The sequence below is a fragment of the Schistocerca cancellata genome, chromosome 4 (assembly GCF_023864275.1).
Source record: "Schistocerca cancellata isolate TAMUIC-IGC-003103 chromosome 4, iqSchCanc2.1, whole genome shotgun sequence".
Classification (NCBI taxonomy): domain Eukaryota; kingdom Metazoa; phylum Arthropoda; class Insecta; order Orthoptera; family Acrididae; genus Schistocerca; species Schistocerca cancellata.
Genome location: NC_064629.1, coordinates 807,587,032 through 807,609,919, shown reverse-complemented (window position 1 = coordinate 807,609,919; position 22,888 = coordinate 807,587,032). Strand labels below are relative to the sequence as shown.

The 22,888-nt window shown below is 44.0% G+C and overlaps 1 protein-coding gene across 2 annotated transcripts in view; it reads left to right on the top strand.

The window, feature by feature from the left end:
• The window catches only part of LOC126184764 (uncharacterized), a 126,534-nt gene that overhangs the window by 24,396 nt on the left and 79,250 nt on the right, over nt 1–22,888 (top strand). For both annotated transcript variants that reach the window (XM_049927315.1, XM_049927314.1), the window contains exon 3: nt 12,547–12,719. In XM_049927315.1, coding sequence (XP_049783272.1) covers nt 12,547–12,719 — 173 coding nt within the window. The remainder of the gene's footprint in view (nt 1–12,546; nt 12,720–22,888) is intronic.

The following is a 22,888-nucleotide window of genomic DNA, read 5'->3' as shown; positions in this document are numbered from 1 at the left end:
GGCTGAAACCAGACGTAAACAGTAATGAAATCCTAAACTCGGATTGGAATGTATACCGCAGAGACAGACTGGACAGTGAAGGGTGAGGCGTGTTTATAGCGATAAGAAGTGCAATAATATCGAAGGAAATTGACGGAGATCCTAAATGTGAAATAATTTGGGTGAAGGTCACGGTTAAAGCAGGCTCAGACATGGTAATTGGATGTCTCTATAGGCCCCCTGGCTCAGCAGCTGTTGTGGCTGAGCACCTGAAGGATAATTTGGGAAATATTTCGAGTAGATTCCCCCACCATTTTATAGTTCTGGGTGGAGATTTTAATTTGCCGGATATAGACTGGGAGACTCCAACGTTCATAACGGGGGACAGGGACAAAGAATCCAGTGAAATTTTTTTAAGTGCTTTATCTGAAAACTACCTTGAGCAGTTAAACAGAGAACCGACTCGTGGCGATAACATATTAGACCTTCTGGTGACAAACAGACCCGAAGTATTTGAAACAGTGAACGCAGAACAGGGACTCAGTGATCATAAAGCGGTTACTGCAGCGATGATTTCAGCCGTAAAATAGAAATATTAAAAAAGGTAGGAAGATTTTTCTGTTTAGCAAAAGTGACAAAAAGCAGATTACAGAGTACCGGACGGCTCAACACAAAAGTTTTGTCTCAAGTACAGATAGTGTTGAGGATCAGTGGACAAAGTTGAAAACCATCGTACAATATGCGTTAGATGAGTATGTGCCAAGCAAGATCGTAAGAGATGGAAAAGAGCCACCGTGGTACAACAACCGAGTTAGAAAACTGCTGCGGAAGCAAAGGGAACTTCACAGCAAACATAAACATAGCCAAAGCCTTGCAGACAAAAATTACGCGAAGCGAAATGAAGCGTGAGGAGAGCTATGCGAGAGACGTTCAATGAATTCTAAAGTAAGGTTCTATGTACTGACTTGGCAGAAAATCCTAAGAAATTTTGGTCTTATGTCAAAGCGGTAGGTGGATAAAAACAAAATGTCCAGACACTGTGACCAAAATGGTACTGAAACAGAGGATGACAGACTAAAGGCCGAAATACTAAATGTCTTTTTCCAAAGCTGTTTCACAGAGGAAGACTGCACTGTAATTCCTTCTCTAGATTGTCGCACAGATGACAAAATGGTAGATATCGAAATAGACGACAGGATAGAGAAACAATTAAAATCGCTCAAAAGAGGAAAGGCCGCTGGACCTGATGGGATACCAGTTCGATTTTACACAGAGTACGCGAAGGAACTTGCCCCCCTTCTTGCAGCGGTGTACCGTAGGTCTCTAGAAGAGCGTAGCGTTCCGAAGGATTGGAAAAGGGCACAGGTCACCCCGTTTTCAAGAAGGGACGTCGAACAGATGTGCAGAACTATAGACCTATATGTCTATCGTCGATCAGTTTTAGAATTTTGAAACACGTATTATGTTCGAGTATAATGACTTTTCTGGAGACTAGAAATCTACTCTGTAGGAATCAGCATGGGTTTCGAAAAAGACAATCGTGTGAAACCCAGCTCGCGCCATTTGTCCACGAGACTCATAGGGCCATAGACACGGGTTCACAGGTAGATATCGTGTTTCTTGACTTCCGCAAGGCGTTCGATACAGTTCCCCACAGTCGTTTAATGAACAAAGTAAGAGCATATGGACTATCAGACCAATTGTGTGATTGGATTGAAGAGTTCCTAGATAACAGAACGCAGCATGTCATTCTCAATGGAGAGAAGTCTTCCGAAGTAAGAGTGATTTCAGGTGTGCCGTAGGGGAGTGCCGTAGGACCGTTGCTATTCACAATATACATAAATGACCTTGTGGATGACATCGGAAGTTCACTGAGGCTTTTTGCGGATGATGCTGTGGTATATCGAGAGGTTGTAACAATGGAAAATTGTACTGAAATGCAGGATGATCTGCAGCGAATTGACGCATGGTGCAGGGAATGGCAATTGAATCTCAATGTAGACAAGTGTAATGTGCTGCGAATGCATAGAAAGATAGATCCCTTATCATTTAGCTACAAAATAGCAGGTCAGCAACTGGAAGCAGTTAATTCCATAAATTATCTGGGAGTACGCATTAGGAGTGATTTAAAATGGAATGATCATATAAAGTTGATCGTTGGTAAGGCAGATGCCAGACAGATTCATTGGAAGAATCCTAAGGAAATGCAATCCGAAAACAAAGGAAGTAGGTTACAGTACACTTGTTCGCCCACTGCTTGAATACTGCTCAACAGTGTGGGATCCGTAGCAGATAGGGTTGATAGAAGAGATAGAGAAGATCCAACGGAGAGCAGCGCGCTTCGTTACAGGATCATTTAGTAATCGCGAAAGCGTTACGGAGATGATAGATAAACTCCAGTGGAAGACTCTGCAGGAGAGACGCTCAGTAGCTCGTTAAGGGCTTTTGTTGAAGTTTGGAGAACATACCTTCACCGAAGAGTCAAGCAGTATATTGCTCCCTCCTACGTATATCTCGCGAAGAGACCATGAGGATAAAATCAGAAAGATTAGAGCTCACACAGAGGCATACCGACAATCCTTCTTTCCACCAACAATACGAGACTGGAATAGAAGGGAGATGCGATAGAGGTACTCAAGGTACCCTCCGCCACACACCGTCAGGTGGCTTGCGGAGTATGGATGTAGATGTAGATGTAGGGGTATCCAACATTTTAGCCTACCTGGACTACATTGGAAGAAGAGTATTTTTCGGCTCCACATAAGCACCTGATATACTAAACACTAACAATAACCACTGAGGAAAAAAAGAGGAAAAAGAGAGAGGGTGGAATGGGATGAACCAATAAGAGAAGAGAGAATAGCACCGAGTGATGGGAATTTCAAACTGAAAATATTCAGTTTATCATAGCTTTACAGAAACAGAATTTTATGGATTTTTTTACCGATGGTGTGACAGATGCTCACTTCTTGAGCCCCATTGATACTTTAGGCCACGAGTTGGATACCCCTGCTCTACAGCACGAGCTGTGAAAAAGAGCAACAGTGCAGAGGTTTACGATTCACGAATCCATTCGTTCAGCCTAGAATGGCTTATACCACGTGTTGCATTTGCATCTACGTCTCTACTCTACCCATCTTCAAGAAGTGCGTAGAAGAGGGTACATTTCATCATACCAAATAAACTACTGTAAAATATAAAATTAACATCTTGAAGCAATGTTCGTATAGAAATTAGATTTTGTTCTTTCGTTGTATTTGTACATTAGTATCGCAATGTTAACCGTCTTCGGGGAAATAGAATTTATGAAAGAAGAAGTTATCAACCACTGTAAATGACCACCAATATATCCACAAAATTCTAGATTCAGCTATCTGTATAGGAAAGAACTATTCCCTGTTTCAAAAAGAAACATCATTCAAAGATAAGGAAAAGCCTTGGTTGTCACCCATAATGCATCAAGTGTGTCTGAAGTTTTTTGGGTCGTAATTGACTGGAGTAACTTTTTCTTCACAGATGAATTTCACTTAACTCTGAGTAATGCCTTCCGTCATAGCTCGTCTCCCGGAAAAGATGCAGTAGCCAGTACATTGGAAAATAAAGAATCGTGGAAAGAAACCCGTTTGTTGGTGGTTGGGCATTGACCTGTTGAAGCCTCGTATTGGCTGGGCATAGGAAGCTGCATCTCGTCAATGATGGTCGGAAGAATACCGTTGATTTCTAGAGGCATAGAAAGAAGTTGCCAGCCCCTTATGCGCAACTGTTCAGAGCTCGTCCATACTTCCTTTCCATGGACGGTAAGGCGAAAGCGCTTCGGGCTGCAAATGTTCTTGAATTTCTCTCAGATGAAAGTATTAAATACCTAAACTGGCTAGTGACGAGTGCAGATTTCAGTCCCATTAATCTTTGTCTCAAATGTAGTCGGAAGCACGTCAGAAGCCTCTTCTGCCAATACAGATTTCGAACCATCACGTAGGGAATGAAATTTTTTTTTTTTTACTTTATTGTTATTTTAACACCTGAGCAAACAGGTAGGCTGGCAGCGGCATGCTACGCCGCTCTTCAGCCAGAGAGTTGACAATCACAGTACAAAAAATGGAGAATGAAAATGAACATAGTGACGGGCAAAAAATAGTGGTCACAGTCACACAAAAAACACGGAGCCGTTCACACTCGACGAGAAAGACACTGAAAACATCTTGACACGGCGCACAGAACACTGATGAATCCGATGGCACAAGTGAACGGAGAAGCGTGACGGCGGACACTAAAAACACTAAACGACGTCACACACACGAGACACAGATGGCGAAGATCACCGGCGCGCGAAAGTCCACGTAGCGTGTGCGAGTCCGGGGACCTGCCAAGAGGTGAAGCAGGGTGAGGGTGGGTGGAGAGGGTGAAGAGGGGAGAACAGAGATGCCAATGGCTGAGGAGAGGGGAGGAGGAGTAGAATGACAGGGGAGGGGAGGCCCGGGGGAGAAGTGGGGAGGAGGGGGGGAGGGATGGATGGTGCCCAAAGGAACAGAGACAGGAAGAAGGAAGGAGGATCAAAGTTGGTAGGAGGGGTAGATGGAGGGGAGGAGGACATCATCAGGGAGGGGGAGCTGGCGGAAGCCACCTTGGGAGAGGGTAAGGAGGGTGGAGAGATGGAGACCGGGTGGGACGTGGGAATACAGGCGCGGCAGCGGGCGGGGGTGGGAGAGGAGCGGGGAGACGAGCGTGTGAGGAGGATCGAGTTTGCGGGAGGTGTACAGGATCCGTATCCTTAGGGAATGAAAGTATCAGCCTTAACAAACTACAAATACAACATTACTGTGAAATGAGAGCGAAACAACAACCAAAATGTAGTCTGTCAGTTAAATCAACGTCTGCTGCATAACATTCATTACTATCTGGACCTACCCAAGGGGCGTTCAATGAGTAATGTAACACGCTTTTTTGTCAGCCAATTTCTGTCGAAAAATCCAGAATTTGCTGTGGGACATCGTAGAATATTCCCGCTTCAGCCTCTCTAGTTTCGTGAAGTTCCGATGGATGGCGGCGCTATAGGCAGCCTTTTAAATGGTGTACGTAGTGGAGGTGCGTTCCAAGCACAGAGCTGTCATTGAGTGTCTTTTGGCGGAAAATCAGAGCATTGTAGATATTTATAGGCGCTTACGGAATGTCTACAGAGACCTGGCAGTGAACAAGAGCACGGTGAGTCGTTGGGCGAGTCGTCTGTCGTCATCGCAACAAGATCGCGCAGACCTGTCGTATCTCCCGTGCGCCGGCTGGCCACACACAGCAGTGCAATGTTGGAACGTGTGGACACTCTCATTCGAGGTGATCGACGAATCACAATAAAACACCTCGCTGCACTCAAAGGTGTGTGCCCTCTGTATTTCTTGCCGCCCAACAGAAGACCATAAAGAGCAACGCAGGACCATCTGTGCGGAATTGCTTGTGCGTTACAAGGCGAAGGAAGGCCCAGTGTAGGATGCACTCCACGGGAACCTTACGTGGATGATGGGAAGGTCTTTGATACAGCAAGACGGTGGCCCCGACTTCGAACAGTAGTGTGGTACCATGCGGGCATACAAGCCCTTCTAGTAAGGTGGCGTAAGGCTGTCGCATTCAAACCTGAATAAAAACAACCTGCTTTGAGAAAAAAAAATGTTGCATTACTTATTGAACGCCCTTTGTGGCGCGTTTGGATTCTCTTCCGCATGCTGTCTACCAGGTAGTCCAGATGTTGCTTCTCCAGGCTGTCTGACTCTCTGACGACAGTCTTCCTGTGGTAATCCAGAGTGCGAGGCTGGTTACTACAACAACGCCCTCAAAGTTCCAACTGCTTCCAGTAGATGGCGGGTTCCATGTTGACAGATACCACTACCTAGTACATACATTTGATTATTGCCTTCTGCAGGAAGATGTTTACGAGGACGCCATGATGTTTTCGTGTAATATAGCCTTGGAAGACGCATCCACAGCCTAAACGTTGTCTGTAGATTTGGACAACAGGTTGAAGGATGCTTTCTCGATAATGCACAGCACTGAAATTGCCATCGATACTGCTGAGATGCGACAGTTATCCGTACATCACACCTGCCCTGACAAGGGAACTTCCCCATCGCACCCCCCTCAGATTTAGTTATAAGTTGGCACAGTGGATAACTGTGAAAAACTGAACACAGATCAATCGAGAAAGCAGGAAGAAGTTGTGTGGAACTATGAAAAAATAAGCAAAATATACAAACTGAGTAGTTTATGTGCAACATAGGCAACATAAAGGACCCTATGAATTCAGCAGCGCCGTGGTCCCGTGGCTAGCATGAGCAACTGGGGAACGAGAGGTCCTTGGTTCAAGTCTTCCCTCGAGTGAAAATTATAATTTTCAGTTTATGTGATAAACTATTATGTTTTCGTCACTTTTTTAGGAGTGATTATCACATCCACAAGAAAACCTAAATCGGGCATGGTAGAAGAATCTTTTTACGCATTCGCTAAGTGTAAAAGTTAGGTGGGTCGACAACATATTCCTGTCATGTGACGCACATGCCGTCACCAGTGTCGTATAGAATATATCAGACGTGTTTTTCTGTGGAGGAATCGGTTGACCTATGACCTTGCAATCAAATGTTTTCGGTTGCCATTGGAGAGGCACGTCCTTTCGTCTACTAATCGCACGGTTTTGCGGTGCGGTCGCAAAACACAGACACTAAACTTATTACAGTGAACAGAGACGTCAATGAACGAACGGACAGATCATAACTTTGCGAAAATAAAGAAAGTAAACTTTTCACTCGAGGAAAGACTTGAACTAATGACCTCTCGTTCAGCAGCTGCTCACGCTAACCACGGGACCACGGCGCTCTTGTGCTCACACTATCCTTTATGTTGCATATCTTGCACATGGACTACTCAGTTTGTATATTTTGCTTATTATTTCATAGTTCCACACAACTTCTTCCTGTTTTCTCGATCGATCTGTGTTCAGTTTTTCAAGGCCTATCCACTGTGCCAGCTTATAACTAAATCTGAGGGGGGTGCGATGGGGAGGTTCCCTTGTGAGTATTTCGGACCCATTCCCGCTTCTGAAACTGTGGGACCGTATGGCCGAAACCTGCACTGTGAGCGACGATCGCCAGGCAACGTACAAATCCTGTAGTCGCCGCTGATCAGCATCCAACGCCAGAGATCCAGGTTCCATTCCAAGAATTTCCTTGCCCAACATCTTCGCACACAAGGGTCATGGGGAGTTTGAACCGTTTTTCGTTACGGACGCCTAGGACCAAATTGATCGTGTGGCACTGATTGCATACTGTCTATACCTGGGCCGGTGAAACATGTCACTCGACAGCTCGCGTGTGGTTAGCTACACTGCGATTGCGAGGTTGCAATAGCTGCCACCGCACACGTCCACAACTCCGAAGTACATTTTGTAAATGTACGCTACAGTCAACGTTTATACATTAAGTGCAACAAAGTACGTTATTCTAACAATGGACCGAACGACGACAGAGACTAAGCGTTTGATAGTATATTGTTGTGTACATAGTTCCGCATAGTCAACGTGTACACAACTTTCCCACTAGAGCGCGCCTCACTAAGCACAACAGTGCAGGCGCAGCACTCTTCCGTCTCCGCACTACGAGATGGCGCTGCCATAGAGACGGACCAAATTCTGCTTCCGCCGATCTGCGTATTAATATGTAATGCAGCCAATGAGATTTCTGCTAACGTAGAACCTTTTCTCCTCGTGGATCACTCGCGCAGTGATACATGAACGCGCGAGGTATTATAATGAGTGTACAGACCTCCGATTAGTCTGTACCAGTCTGCATTAGTCTGTACCAGTCTGTACGAGTTCTACATTTGTCTGTAACAGTCTATAGTCAAGTTTCAGTCTGCCCCCAATAAGATTACCATATTCCTGTACATAGCCATGAAGATAAATGTATAGACACTTTTGTCAAGTATCAGAGATATATGTGAGAATACTGTGGTGTCATCGCCAGACACCACACTTGCTAGGTGGTAGCCTTTAAATTGGCCGCGGTCCATTAGTATACGTCGGACCCGCGTGTCACCACTGTCAGTGATTGCAGACCGAGCGCCGCCACACGGCAGGTCTAGAGAGACTTCCTAGCACTCGTCCCAGTTGTACAGACAACTTTGCTAGCGATGCTACACTGACAACTACGCTCTCATTTGCCGAGACTATAGTTAGCATAGCCTTCAGCTACGTCAATTGCTACGACCTAGCAAGGCGCCATTTATCTTTTGCTGGTTATCTTATAAAGCCTGTACAGTCAGACCGATGTTCACCAATTATGGAATAAAGTTAAGTATTACATCAACTACGTACTTTATTTGCTATATTAACTACTTTACACTGTTCCAGACCTCACGCCAGCCTGCGTGAGCTTAACGCGTGCATTTTGGCCTCCTCTAGCAACACGGTGTTGGCTCTTCTGCCAACACACCAAATACGATTGACGTACCAGTACCATAGGAACTTCAGATTGTCAATTGTAAATAGTATCCAGAACCAAGTCAAGTAATTTTTATGCTTGTTATTATTTTAATAAATGTGTGTGAAAATTAATCAAGTTCTGTTTAAAGATGGTCACCGTCAATCTGCTACTCTAAGCGTAAGTGGCATTTCTATCGTCTGACCTAACGGCAGAAGATAAACACGTCACGATAAGACCACGAGACATATTGCTGACACCCGCCTACTTCGTTAGAGCGACAAGTCAAATAATCTGATGGTGTGTGTACCGAAGGTCTTACAGTACGCACACCACATATGAAACTGGGAAATGAAAACACCCGAAGTTAATGACAATATCTATCAAAAGTCGTTCCAAATTGTTACAGTAATAGTGCATGAAAAACGTCGTATAATAATATAAACCTAAGCATACCAAATAACACACTATCCACACTCATAGAAAGAAATAAAGCAAAACATGCATAACCTACCCGAATGCAGAGAGAAAAGAATTAATTCTGTATACATTTACACTCACTAGTTTACGATGTCAATGGCGCAATTCTATCCAGTTCTCCTTCACTATCATCGGAATCGGCGCCAAAACCGTTTTCATCATCATCATCATCATCATCATCATCATCATCATCATCATCATCATCATGAGAAATCATTAATTGTTCGTGTTGTGTTGGCAGGAGAGCCAACACCGTGTTACTAGAGGAGGCCGAAATGCACGCGTTTCAGCTCACGCAGGCTGGCGTGAGCAGAGAAGGACTGTACTGACGTGAGGTCTGGAACATGACAATGAATTAGAATTCAGAAAGCGGACTTAGCTAGTTTGATACTTAACTTTAATCCATTAATGGTGAACGTCGCTCTTGACGGTACATGATTCACAATATCTGTTCAGAATAGTAACCGAATATGGCGCCTTGCTAGGTCGTAGCAAATGACGTAGCTGAAGGCTATGCTAAACTGTCGTCTCGGCAAATGAGAGCTTATGTAGACAGTGAACCATCGCTAGGAAAGTCGGCTGTACAACTGGGGCGAGTGCTAGGGAGTCTCTCTAGACTAGACCTGCCGTGTGGCGGCGCTCGGTCTGCAATCACTGATAGTGGCGACACGCGGGTCCGACGTATACTAACGGACCGCGGCCGATTTAAAGGCTACCACCTAGCAAGTGTGGTGTCTGGCGGTGACACCACAGTTCGTTTTCATTTATAATGCCATCTAAAGTCTGTGCTCCTCTTATCAGTTTAGCAACATGGTCTACTCCTTTCCTCAATGAGGTAGCGTCTACAGTTGGAAGACCTTCACGTAGCAGTCTTTCCACTTCCGTTATAGTCAAAGTCTTGTTGTTACTTCTAATGTTCGCCTTGACTTCACTCCAAACCACTTCAATTGGATTAAAATGGCAGTGATAAGGCGGTAGCCTAATTACCAAGTGACCCTGTTCGCTTGCAATTTCATCTACTACGTATTTAGGCGTCACAGCCTTTTTTTTTTTTTTCACGGGCGAGTATAACACCAGCTTTGTCATGCTCATGTCAGCAGCAATGTCTCTTGCCTGCAGCCACTGCACCATAGTTTCTTTACGGTCACTAGTGGTGGGAGTTTTATCTAAAATCACGGAATGGTACGGTGCACAAAAACTGTCGGAACACTAAACTGGAGCAACAAATTTTTAAACCACTATAGAAACCGTGGGCGGTCGATCGAAAAACTAGAAGTCCTTCAGGCAGAAAGCCGTTTGAAGATCCTGCATGGGCCACAATTAATTGGGATCCTTTTCCTGTTGGCTGATGACCGCTGCTATTCGGAGTATCATGTGCCAGCATGTCTCAACTGATTCTCCAGCGTTGACCCAGGTTTCGTCTAATCATATGACTGAGTGTATGTCCTTTCCTACAATTTTGTGTAAGAAAATGGTACGAGCTGCAATGACATGAGCTTTTTCTAGTAACAGTTTTCGTCCATCTAACTTTTTAAAATGGAGGCCCATACTTTTTAATATCATCTTGAGTGACGTTGTCCTCCCTGAGAAAAGTTCACTTTCTTCTAAAGAAATCAGCAACTTCGAAATTGTGAGGTATTCTTTCCTGTTATATGTGCCGACAAATTGCATCGGGGCGGCCGTAGTGGCCGAGCGGTTCTAGGCGCTACAGTCTGGAACCGCGCGATCGCTACGGTCGCAGGTTCGAATCCTGCCTCAGGCATGGAAATTCTAGGGGACTGATGACCTCAGAAGTTAAATCCCATAGTGCTCAGAGCCATTTGAACAATTGGAATTGCATCGGATTGGAAAGAATCAATACCTGTAACAGGACGAGGCTGCTTTTTTTACTTGCCCGGAATACTTAAAAACACACTGTTTCTTCCACAGGGACTTTCTTACACACTGTTTACTTCACTGTCTTGTAAATCTTGAAGTAGCACCCCTTTCCTTATAACTGTTCTTTCACTGAGTCCTAGAGTTTTCGAAGTACGCTCTAAAACTTTATCGACAGGAATCGACACATGCCCATGAACAGAAAGAAATTCTTTTTCTTGCTTGCGAAACTCACACGTCCTCCGTACAATTGCAAAGCCTCACTATTTAATGGCACTGCACGGCGCAGGCGTTCGCGTACTAACATACAATGTTTACACGGAAGCCGGCAACGTGGTAGCGTCGACGCCAGAACTGGCTTTTGCTCGCTACTCTACGGTGCTTGGGGAGTGACCTTGAAGTGACATGTTTCAGCGGCCCGGGTGGGTCCTTTTTTTTTTTTTTTTTTTTTTTTTACATAGGTCGAGGTAGCCTCCCAAGTTAACACCGTGTTGAATGAGTACTTTCACAAAACGAGGCTCCAGGCAAACCGAAGCAAAATAAGGGTCACGGCATTCAATCTCCTGTCTGCGTCGACGTAGCCTCCCACGTTAACACCATATTAAAAGAGTACCCAAGGAAAACAGGGGTCACAGCGTTTCATCTCCATAATAAAGAGGCGCAGAGGCAGTTGCACATGCTATTGGATGGGATCAAAAATTCCCACAACTACTTCAATAACATTTGTGTGGCGCTCTCTACTTGTGACTGTCATTTATGCAGCATACACGAACTTGTCAAAGAAGCTTAACTCACCAGTACATCTACTGCACCATATTGCCGGTACAATTGGGGAGTAATTCTGCAGTTTCACTTATGTGCTCAGCTGATGAATACTGTGCCCCTGCATAGGAAAATGGCACACGTACAAATAAGACAGAAGAGGCTATGAGAACCATAAGGGCACTGCCAGGTCAACTCCCACTAAGTGGCGCATCTTCTGTCCAATATTGCTTCTATTAACCTCAGAATCAAATGTGCCACATCTTGAAGCAGAAGGGCTATAGTGAAAGCACTGAATGCGACTATGGTGCAGAGAAACAGATACTGAGACATACTGTTTTCAAAGGCTGCCTGGAAGACTTACATGAAGTGATACAGAGGGCCGCGATCTGGTTATGAAATTTAAACATTAACCTGTGAATACATTGTTTATGGATATCTGCGTATTCCGTAAAGGCATACGATGGTAATGATCCTCATGTACAAGAGCATGACCTAGTCCGTTCGTAGTTTTGGATGAGTATGTCCACGGCTATTCTTGTGTTTCAATAGAAACCACTCACTTTACAACACTGTGTCAGCAGACTCGCATACCACTCATAATTTACACCGGAATAACTCACTCTAATACCGTGATTCATCTTTAATGACCTTGTCACCTCTATCAAAGGAAAACGTAAAAACTGGACAATGGGAAAACTATAATTATTATGTTGTAGAAAAGGCAGTTAACTTTCAGAATATCGTTTGTTACGTGAGGTGACTCCAATGTTGCCGGCCGCTGTGGCCGAGCTGTTCTAGGCGCTTCAGTCCGGAACCGCGCTGCTGCTCCGGTCGTAGGTTCGAATCCTGCCTCGGGCATGGATGTATGTGATGTCCTTAGGATAGTTAGGTTTAAGTAGTTTTAAGTCTAGGGGACTGATGACCTCAGATGTTAAGTCCCATAGTGCTTAGAGCCATTTGAACCATTTTTTGATTCAATTTATTTTGAAAGGTTGAACGACACGGAATGGAACGCGACAACGCTGGCAGCGGATCATGTGAGGCGTCCTATCCTCTCCCAATTACTGCACGCTGTTCGGCGTATCACAAAAGCTATACACGCCAGGAAAAAATGTGAGGACAACATTGAAGGTTATTTTCTTTACAGGAGGGTGCAAACAAGTGGTGAGTATCTTATTTGGAAGTATTATCACATAAAGCGTAATATACCCATTAAGGTATGCTTTGAACAAAATCTCTTCTAAGATAATGAACACGAACATGATGGAGTTGTGTTGGAGCTGACAACTGTAAAGTAATCAAAGTACACAGAAAACAAGAAATCTAGAACTAGATAATAACCATAATTGGGGCGAAGGGGGAGTTGGGATGTGGTAAGGTGCCTGGGATAATTTTAACCAGTATATTAACACAAAGCGTTTATTAACTCATTCTTCTGCCATATGGCAAACAAATCATTAAACATGTTTCGACATTTAATAAAAGGGCATTTAATTAATTCAAAAATAAAAGAAAGACCCGTAAAATTAATAACACATAAAACAATTTTGAACATTTATGTGAGCAGCAATCATACAAGAATATGATTTGTATAATATAGCCCACTGATTACAGCAAGACTTTTTTGTAACGTGGCTTCGACACTGACTAAGGCGCCTTCATCAAAAAATCAAAAAAATTCCATGTAGTAACACATGAATAGATTTACGAGGAAATTGCTCTCGTCATATAAAATACTTCATAAAAAGATACAGATAAAAATTACAGACATTGGAACTGTAAAAAAATTGGTAATAGTCACTAAAGTTATAGTTGCATGGTATAACACACTAAATTCCGCCAAGGACTGTAGGAGGAGGAACTGCATGATAGAAACTGCTATTTTTAATGTTATTATACTACTGGCCATTAAAGCTACACCACGAAGATGACGTGCTACAGACGCGAAATTTAACCGACAGGAAGAAGATGCTGTGATATGCAAATGATTAGCTTTTCAGAGCATTCACACAAGTTTGGCGCCGGTGGCGACACCTACAACGAGCTGACATGAGGAAAGTTTCCAACCGATTTCTCATACACAAACAGCAGTTGACCGGCGTTGCCTGGTGAAACGTTGTTGTGATGCCTCGTGTAAGGAGCAGAAATGCGTACCATCACGTTTCCGACTTTGATAAAGGTCGGATTGTAGCCTATCGCAATTGCGGTTTATCGTATCGCGACATTGCTGCTCGCGTTGGTCGAGATCCAATGACTGTTAGCAGAATATGGAACTATGGACTATCAGCTCGGAGACCATGGCTGCGGTTACCCTTGACGCTGCATCACAGACAGGAGCGCCTGCGATGGTGTACTCAACGACGAACCTGTGTGCACGAATGGCAAAACGTCATTTTTTCGGATGAATCCAGGTTCTGTTTACAGCATCATGATGGACGCATACGTGTTTGGCGACATCGCGGTGAACGCACATGGGAAGCGTGTATTTGTCATTGCAATACTGGCGAATCACCTGGTGTGATGGTATGGGGGCCATTGGTTACACGTCTCGGTCACCTCTTGTTCGCATTGACGGCACTTTGAACAGTGAATGTTACATTTCAGATGTGTTACGACCCGTGGCTCTACCCTTCATTCGATCCCTGCATTTCAGCAGGATAATGCACGACCGCATGTTGGAGGTCCTGTACGGGGCTTTCCGGATACAGAAAATATTCGACTGCTGCCCTGGCCAGCACATCTCCAGATCTCTCACCAACTGAAAACATCTGGTCAATGGTGGCCGCGCAACTGGCTCGTCACAATACGCCAATCCCTACTCTTGATGAACTGTGGTATCGTGTTGACGCTGCATGCGCAGCTGTATCTGTACACGCCATCCAAGCTCTGTTTGCGTCAATGCCCCGGCGTATCATGGCCGTTATTATGGCCAAAGGTGGTTGTTCTGGGTACTGATTTCTCAGGATCTATGCATCCAAATTTCGTGAAAATGTAATCACGTGTTAGTTCTAGTATAATATATTTGTCCAATGAATACCCGTTTATCATCTGCATTTCTTCTTGGTGTAGCAATTTTAATGGCCAGTAGCGTATTTATTATATTTGATGGTTTTTCATATTCTTCCAAGGTATGCAACATAACTCTCCCATTAATCCTTAATCGAAAAATCCTTCAACATGAGAAATAAATTGTGACCTGATGTATTGAAGTTCAAAAGGAAATGATTATGAGCATATCTGCGTGCTTGCCATGTACTTTCTGACGCTTTATGCCGATTACAGTTTGTTGCGTGAATCTCTTTACGGCTTTCAGACTCATTTTAATTCACTCGTGTTCAGAAAAAATAGAACACCTTGAACGACTAGAGACAGGACGTTCATATTCAGAGGAGACGTACATTAATATGGTCTGCAGAAATGGTTAGCGTTTGGACGATGGCGGCGCGCAGGTTCAAGGTCAACATCGATATCGCGGCGCAACAAGAACTACCAGTAAAAACTGCCTGCGGCTGTCATTGCCGCTATGAGCCGAAGGTAATGGCTCAGTGTAACTTGAGCAGACATGCAGGAATTCTCACAGGCCTACGCGCGAACCGCACAGTCAAATCAGTAAGTTTGAAAGAGGGCGCATTACTGGTATGAGAGAATGTGATGTATCCATCCGTGTGAGACCCAACTCGCTTTATTTGTTCATGAGACCCAGAAAATATTAGATACAGGCTTCCAGGTAGATGCCATTTTCCTTGACTTCCGGAAGCCGTTCGATACAGTTCCGCACTGTCGCCTGATAAACGAAGTAAGAGCCTACGGAATATCAGATCAGCTGTGTGGCTGGATTGAAGAGTTTTTAGCAAACAGAACACAGCATGTTGTTCTCTATGGAGAGACTTCTACAGACGATAAAGTAACCTCTGGCGTGCCACAGGGGAGTGTTATGGGACCATTGCTTTTCACATATATATAAATGACCTAGTAGATAGTGTCGGAAGTTCCATGCGGCTTTTCGCGGATGATGCTGTAGTATACAGAGAAGTTGCAGCATTAGAAAATTGCAGCGGAATGCAGGAAGATCTGCAGCGGATAGGCACTTGGTGCAGGGTGTGGCAAATAACCCTTAACATAGACAAAGGTAATGTATTACGAATACATAGAAAGAAGGATCCTTTATTGTATGATTATATGATAGCGGAACAAACACTGGTAGCAGTTACTTCTGTAAAATATCTGGGAGTATGCGTACGGAACGATTTGAAGTGGAATGATCATATAAAATTAATTGTTGGAAAGGCGGGTGCCAGGTTGAGATTCATTGGGAGAGTCCTTAGAAAATGTAGTCCATCAATAAAGGAGGTGGCTTACAAAACACTCGTTCGACCTATACTCGAGTATTGCTCATCAGTGTGGGATTCGTACCAGGTCGGGTTGACAGAGGAGATAGTGAAGATCCAAAGAAGAGCGGCGCGTTTCGTCACAGGGTTATTTGGTAAGCGTGCCAGCGTTACGGAGATGTTTAGCAAACTCAAGTGGCAGACTGCAAGAGAGGCGCTCCGCATCGCGGTGTAGCTTGCTGTCCAGGTTTCGAGAGGGTGCGTTTCTGGATGAAGTATCGAATATATTGCTGCCCTCTATTTATACCTCCCGAGGAGATCTCGAATGTAAAATTAGAGAGATTCGAGCGCGCACGGAGGCTTTCTGGCAGTTGTTCTTCCCGCGAGCCATACGCGACTGGAACAGGAAAGAGAGGTAATGACAGTGGCACGTAAAGTGCCCTCTGCCACACACCGTTGGGTGGCTTGCGGAGTATAAATGTAGATGTAGATGAAACTACTGCTCGTGTGGGACGAAGTGTTTCGACAGGGCAATGGGTGTGTGCTGAACGGTTCTTGGAAGGCTGTACAACACGAAGCGATGGGTCAGGTCGAGCCACCCAGACCACCCATCAAGAAGATCGACACCTCATCCAAATGGCATTGCGGGACAGATCTGCGCCCTCCACGGCTCTGGCGCAACACAGTAACAGTGTAACATATCGTACGTTATCAGGGGTGACAGTCGGTCGACGTTTATTACGGCATGGTTTACGTGTGCGTAGTCCTCTTCTCCGTCTACCTTTGACGAACGTGCAGAAACGTGGTATACGGCAATGGTGTGGAACGACGTCACTGGGGACAGGAATGGCAACAGATAGTGTTTTCAGACGAATCCAGGTTCTGTTTGTTTGAAAATGATGGCCGCATTTTGGTTCGCTGCAGGCAGGGGAGCGGTATAACAGGGACTTTATTCGCACGAGACATACAGCGCCACTCTAGGTCTTATGGTGCGGGATGCTTTTGGGTACAACCACAAATCACAGTTGGTGCGTGTCCAGGGCTCTGTGTGCCGGCCGGTTTGGCCATGCGGTTCTACGCGCTACAGTCTAGAACCGCGCGGCCGCTACAGTCGCAGGTTCGAATCCTGCCTCGGGCACGGATGTGTGTGATGTCCTTAGGTTAGTTAGGTTTAAGTAGTTCTAAGTTCTAGGGGACTGATGACCTAAGATGTTGAGTCCCATAGTGCTCAGAGCCATTTGAACCAACCAGGGCTCTGTGACCAGTGTGGCCTACGTGAATGGCATCCAGCAACCAGTAGCCATACCCTTTCTGCACAACACTCCCAAGACAACGCACGACTACATGTTGCTGCACGAGCACGTGTCTTCTTGATGTCTCAGGATGTCAACCTTTTACCCTGGCGGGCCAGATCACCAGACTTGTCGCCAATTGAAATGCATGGGATATGCTGAAACGATGTGTGCTGCGTTTTGACCCAAAGCCAACCACCACAGATGAACTTCGCAACCACGTGAATGCATTATGGATGGCTATACCATAGGATGGCATTCGCGCCTTATACGCATCGATACCATAACACACAGAACAATTTATTAGGGCCCATGGCGGACCCTGTGCCTACTAGGCAACAGGACACGCTGAACCAAGCTGACTGAAATGCTAATCACTTATGTAGAAGATACTAATGTACATTTCTTGTGAATATGGACGTCCTATCTCTAGTCTTTCAAAGTGTTCTGTTTTTTTCTGAATATTAGTGTACATTCACAAAACTAGACACGATTTTGAAATTCTCGGACATTAATAAGTCACAGCTGCGAAATACTAACGCGAATACAGACGAATGGAAAAACTGGTAGAAGCTGACCTCGGGGAAGATCAGTTTGGATTCCGTAGAAATGTTGGATCACGTGAGGCAATACTGACCTTATGACTTATCTTAGAAAGAAGATTAAGGAAAGGCAAACCTACGTTTCTAGCATTTGTAGACTTAGAGAAAGCTTTTGACAATGTCGACTGGAATACTCTGTTTCAAATTATAAAGGTGGCAGGGGTAAAATACAGGGAGCGAAAGGCTATTTACAATTTGTACAGAAACCAGATGGCAGTTATAAGAGTCGAGGGGCATGAAAGGGAAGCAGTGGTTGGGAAGGGAGTGAGACAGGGTTGTAGCCTCTCCCCGATGTTATTCAATCTGTATATTGAGCAAGCAGTAAAGGAAACAAAAGAAAAATTCGGAGTAGGTATTAAAATCCACGGAGAAGAAATAAAAACTTTGAGGTTCGCCGATGACATTGTAATTGTGTCAGAGACAGCAAAGGACTTGGAAGAGCAGTTGAACGGAATGGACAGTGTCTTGAAAGGAGAATATAACATGAACATCAACAAAAGCAAAACGAGGATAATGGAATGTAGTCGAATTAAGTCGGGTGATGCTGAGGGAATTAGATTAGGAAATGAGACACTTAAATTAGTAAAGGAGTTTTGCTATTTGGGGAGCAAAATAACTGATGATGGTTGAAGTAGAGAGGATATAAAACGTAGACTGGCAATGACAAGGAAAGCGTTTCTGAAGAAGAGAAATTTGTTAACATCGAGTATAGATTTAAGTGTCAGGAAGTCGTTTCTGAAAGTATTTGTATGGAGTGTAGCCATGTATGGAAGTGAAACATGGACGATAAATAGTTTGGACAAGAAGAGAAGCTTTCGAAATGTGGTGCTGCAGAAGAATGCTGAAGATTAGATGGGTAGATCACATAACTAATGAGGAGGTATTGAACAGAATTGGGGAGAAGAGGAGTTTGACAAGAAGAAGGGACTGGTTGGTAGGACATGTTCTGAGGCAACAGGGGATCACAAATTTAGCATTGGAGGGCAGCGTGGAGGGTAAAAATTGTAGAGGGAGACCAAGAGATGAATACACTAAGTTGATTCAGAAGGATGTAGGTTGCAGTACATACTGGGAGATGAAGAAGTTTGCACAGGATAGAGTAGCATGGAGAGCTGCATCAAACCAGTCTCAGGACTGAAGACCACAACAACAACTTGCTATTAATTATTATAAAAGACCTTTTGGCCTTGTCCATGCTTCTGTGCCTTGCGTGTACCTATCAAATTTCTCTTTCCCGGCAGCAACATTTAGTTTTGTAGCATGTCAGCCAGTGATGCGTTCTTCTTTACGTGCGCATATTAACCTACAGCTAGCACATGTTCAATTACATTTAGCACAAAACTCAATTGCCGGCCGGAGTGACCGAGCGGTTCTAGGCGCTTCTGTCTGGAACTGCGCGACCGCTTTGGTCGCAGGTTCGAATCCTGCCTCGGGCATGGATGTGTGTGATGTCCTTAGGTTAGTTAGGTTTAAGCAGTTCTAAGTTCTAGGGGACTGATGACCACAGATGTTGAGTCCCATAGTGCTCAGAGCCATTTGATTTTTGTCGTTAGCAAACAACAACAGATATATAATTCCCTTTTCAACGAACAAATAATCATCAATGGTTGCAATGAATCTGCCTTACATTTTTCATGGTTTTCACTTCTCATACAAGTCTGTCGGTGCAGGCTATTCTAATTCGCTTTGAAGAAAGAGGGTGGCTTTGCATCCCCCTGTCTAAAAACGGAAATAATTCTATTTCATCCCAGATTACAAAACGCCTTTCCATATTTATAATGTTACAATAAGCTCCGAAATACGACCTCCTTTGCATTTTGGATTTACTTCTCCACGCTATACACACAATACACAATGGTTGCACAGTGTCACAATGTTTTAAACATGGCTGCTTGGTTCAATGACCGTTTCTGAATTAAAATTGAAACAAATGATCCCTCGGTGACTATTATTTTTAGTCTTATTGACCAGGTTTCAACACTTCCAAGAGAGCATTCATCAGAATTAAAACAATTAACGTAGTTACAAATTTACAGGAAAAGACATTTTTTATATAAAAAGTGTAACTACTGACTAACAATAAAAGACAGAAACAGTGCTCATATGTCACTGAAATAATTAACAGACCAGAAGGGCTGTCTTTTGTTGTTAGTCAGTACTTACACTTTTTTATAAAAAATGTGTTTACCTACGAATTTGTAACTATGTTATAGGCCATTTTAATTCTGATGAAGGCACTCTTAGAAGTGTTGAAACCTGGTCAAATAGACTAAAAATAATAGTGTTTCAATTTTATTTTAGTTGCACAGTGTGTTTATACATGCCAGCCATTTACAGTAAACAGAAGACAATCTCTTTCTTTGATCAAATCTGAGGCGAGGCCCCTACATTACGTCAAATATACTTGACAAAGCCTCTTTGCCAAAAATATTTGATAGTGTAATACCAGCCTAAGGTTTTACGTTCCTCGCCGATAAGGGGCAACAGCGTTACACCGAGTTTTAAGGGAACAGCCGTGCTCGCGGGGTGAATCATGAGTTGGAGTAAGTGCGGACGGTTTTCACCGTCGACAGACGAGATGTGCGGACGGTTTTCACCGTCGACGGACGAGATGTGCTACATTGTCACATTGCTCCATGTTGTCGCTGAATGAGACGTTTCCACTTGGTGCATTGCTTCTGGTGTGTTTCCCGCAGTACAGGCTTGGCTGTTAACTTCGAGAAGCGCCTTAGGAAAGACGTCAGCCTGAGTGCATTAACATTGTCGCACGACACCAAAGGCTGTGAGATCGTTACTCCAGGACGGTCACAGGTGAAAATTATTTTGGTGAAAACTTTATGTTGAACATTGTCCTTTCGGAGCTCACCTGAGATTGGCATTGAACTGTTGCTCCTTGCCACGGTTGACATTTTGCGTCCGTTTTCAAAATGGTTCAAATGGCTCTGAGCACTGTGGGACTTAACTTCTGAGGTCATCAGTCCGCTGGAACTTAGAACTACTTAAACCTAACTAACCTAAGGGCATCACACACATCCATGCCCGAGGCAGGATTCGAACCTGCGATCGTAGCGGTCGCGCGGTTCCAGCTGTAGGCCTAGAACCGCTCGGCCACTTCGGCCGGCGTCCGTGTTCACCAGTGTCATTAATTCTGAGTGTTAATACGTACCGATATTCCTCTGAACCGTATGATAACGACTGAATTTGTGTTTGCTTCTTACTATTACTGCAGCCTTAATGTAAGCTTTTAAGCTATACTGGTTTCGGGAATGGCCAAGAAGAATATAGTTTAACAGCACTTAACCGTAATCATCTTGTTTATATTCTGCTGAGTTTTTAATTCTTCAAGGTATTAGCCAAGTGTTTTTGTGCATATCCTGTGCTTTTGGTGGCTAGATCTGATGTGGAATCTCACTGACTAGAGTAGAATTATCTTTGCTGATGAATTCTGCGTCCAACTGAACCGCGATGATCAGCGAAGACGTGTCTGCAGATGCCCGAACAGCGATGGGATACCCACGTACGGCTGGTCCCGGCGGAGGTTCGATTCCTCCCTCGGGCATGTGTGTGTATGTTTGTCCTTAGGTTAATTTAGTTTAACCACTGTGTAAGCTTAGGGACTGATGACTTTAGCAGTTAAGTCCCATAAGATTTCACACATTTTGAACATACCCACGTAACTGTCGCCTGCCATACTGTGATTCAACAAGGCATGAGTAGTGAAAACAAAAGACGGCTAGAGCTAACCATGAATGCCTGTGTGCGTTACACCTACAACATTCGCCGATATGATCATGTTAGTGCTTCATACTCCGAGCTAGGGTGGCTGCGGCCGGACAAATTGCGTGACTACCACACTCTATGTCTACTTCACCGACTCCTCGTCGCGCAAGCACCCCAGTACCTTGCTTCAGAGATTAAAAACCTGTCATGCCATCATAATCGAAACACGAGGTCACTCTTATTTGGTATCCTAACTGTGCCCACTCACAAAACAAAAACTTTTGCAAACTCCTTCTCAGTTGCCGCTGTCCGCCTCTGGAACAAACTGCCCCTTACCTTGCGTAAAATTCAATCTCCTGCTGCTTTTAAGAAGAAGTTGAAACATTTCCTACTATCATCCTCATAAAGTTCTCCACAAAATTAATGTACAAGGCCAATCCCCTCATATGTCAAATAGCAAAGCTAGCGTCTCCTATCTTGCTCCTGAGATGCCTTCCTCTTGATCTATCTCTATTAGCCACGCAATCTTCTTTTCCTTTATATTTCCTTAATTATGTTTCATCATGTCTCTCTATTCTTCTCCTCCCTTCACCATGAGTCTCCCTCATACTCCCTGCTGCCAGCACTCCTATCTAAAATCTGTCTCTTCAATAATGTCTAATTATAACAGTACTTATGATCTACGAATATAAACTCTATATGTATGTATTTTTCCAGGTGTACCTTTCTAATTGTTTATTTCACTTTTTGTAGTAGATGTAGTTTAACATGCCTACTAAAACATATGAATGTAAAATAAGTAGAATGCCTGGTTAGATGTAAGAGAGGGCCTGATGGCCCTAATCTTGCCAGGTTAAATAAATCAATAAATAAAAATAAATACGGCCCGACACCCAGGAGTAATGGTCTGGAGTGTCTTTTATTTCATAGCAGGACGCTTTTGGTTGTCATCCACGTGCCCTACATGGCATAACATTCCAGAAAGATAATGCCCGTCCGCACACTGCGAGAGTTCGTACTGCTTATCTTCATGCATGCCAAACCCAGCAAGATTAGATTAGATTAGATTACTACTTGTTCCATAGATTATGAGTACGACACTTCGTAATGATGTGGAACGTGTCAGGTTAAGAAAAGGTATCTGTACAAGATATTACATTACACAAAATATTAGATGACACTTAATATTTTTAATTTTTTGTGGGGATTGGGGAAATTACCCACTTACTATATCCAAAAATTCACCTAATGAGTAGAAGGAGCTGCCATTAAGAAATTCTTTTAATTTCCTTTTAAATGCTGTATGGCTATCTGTCAGACTTTTGATGCTATTAGGTAAATGACCAAAGACTTACGTGGCAGCATAATTTACCCCCTTCTGAGCTAAAGTT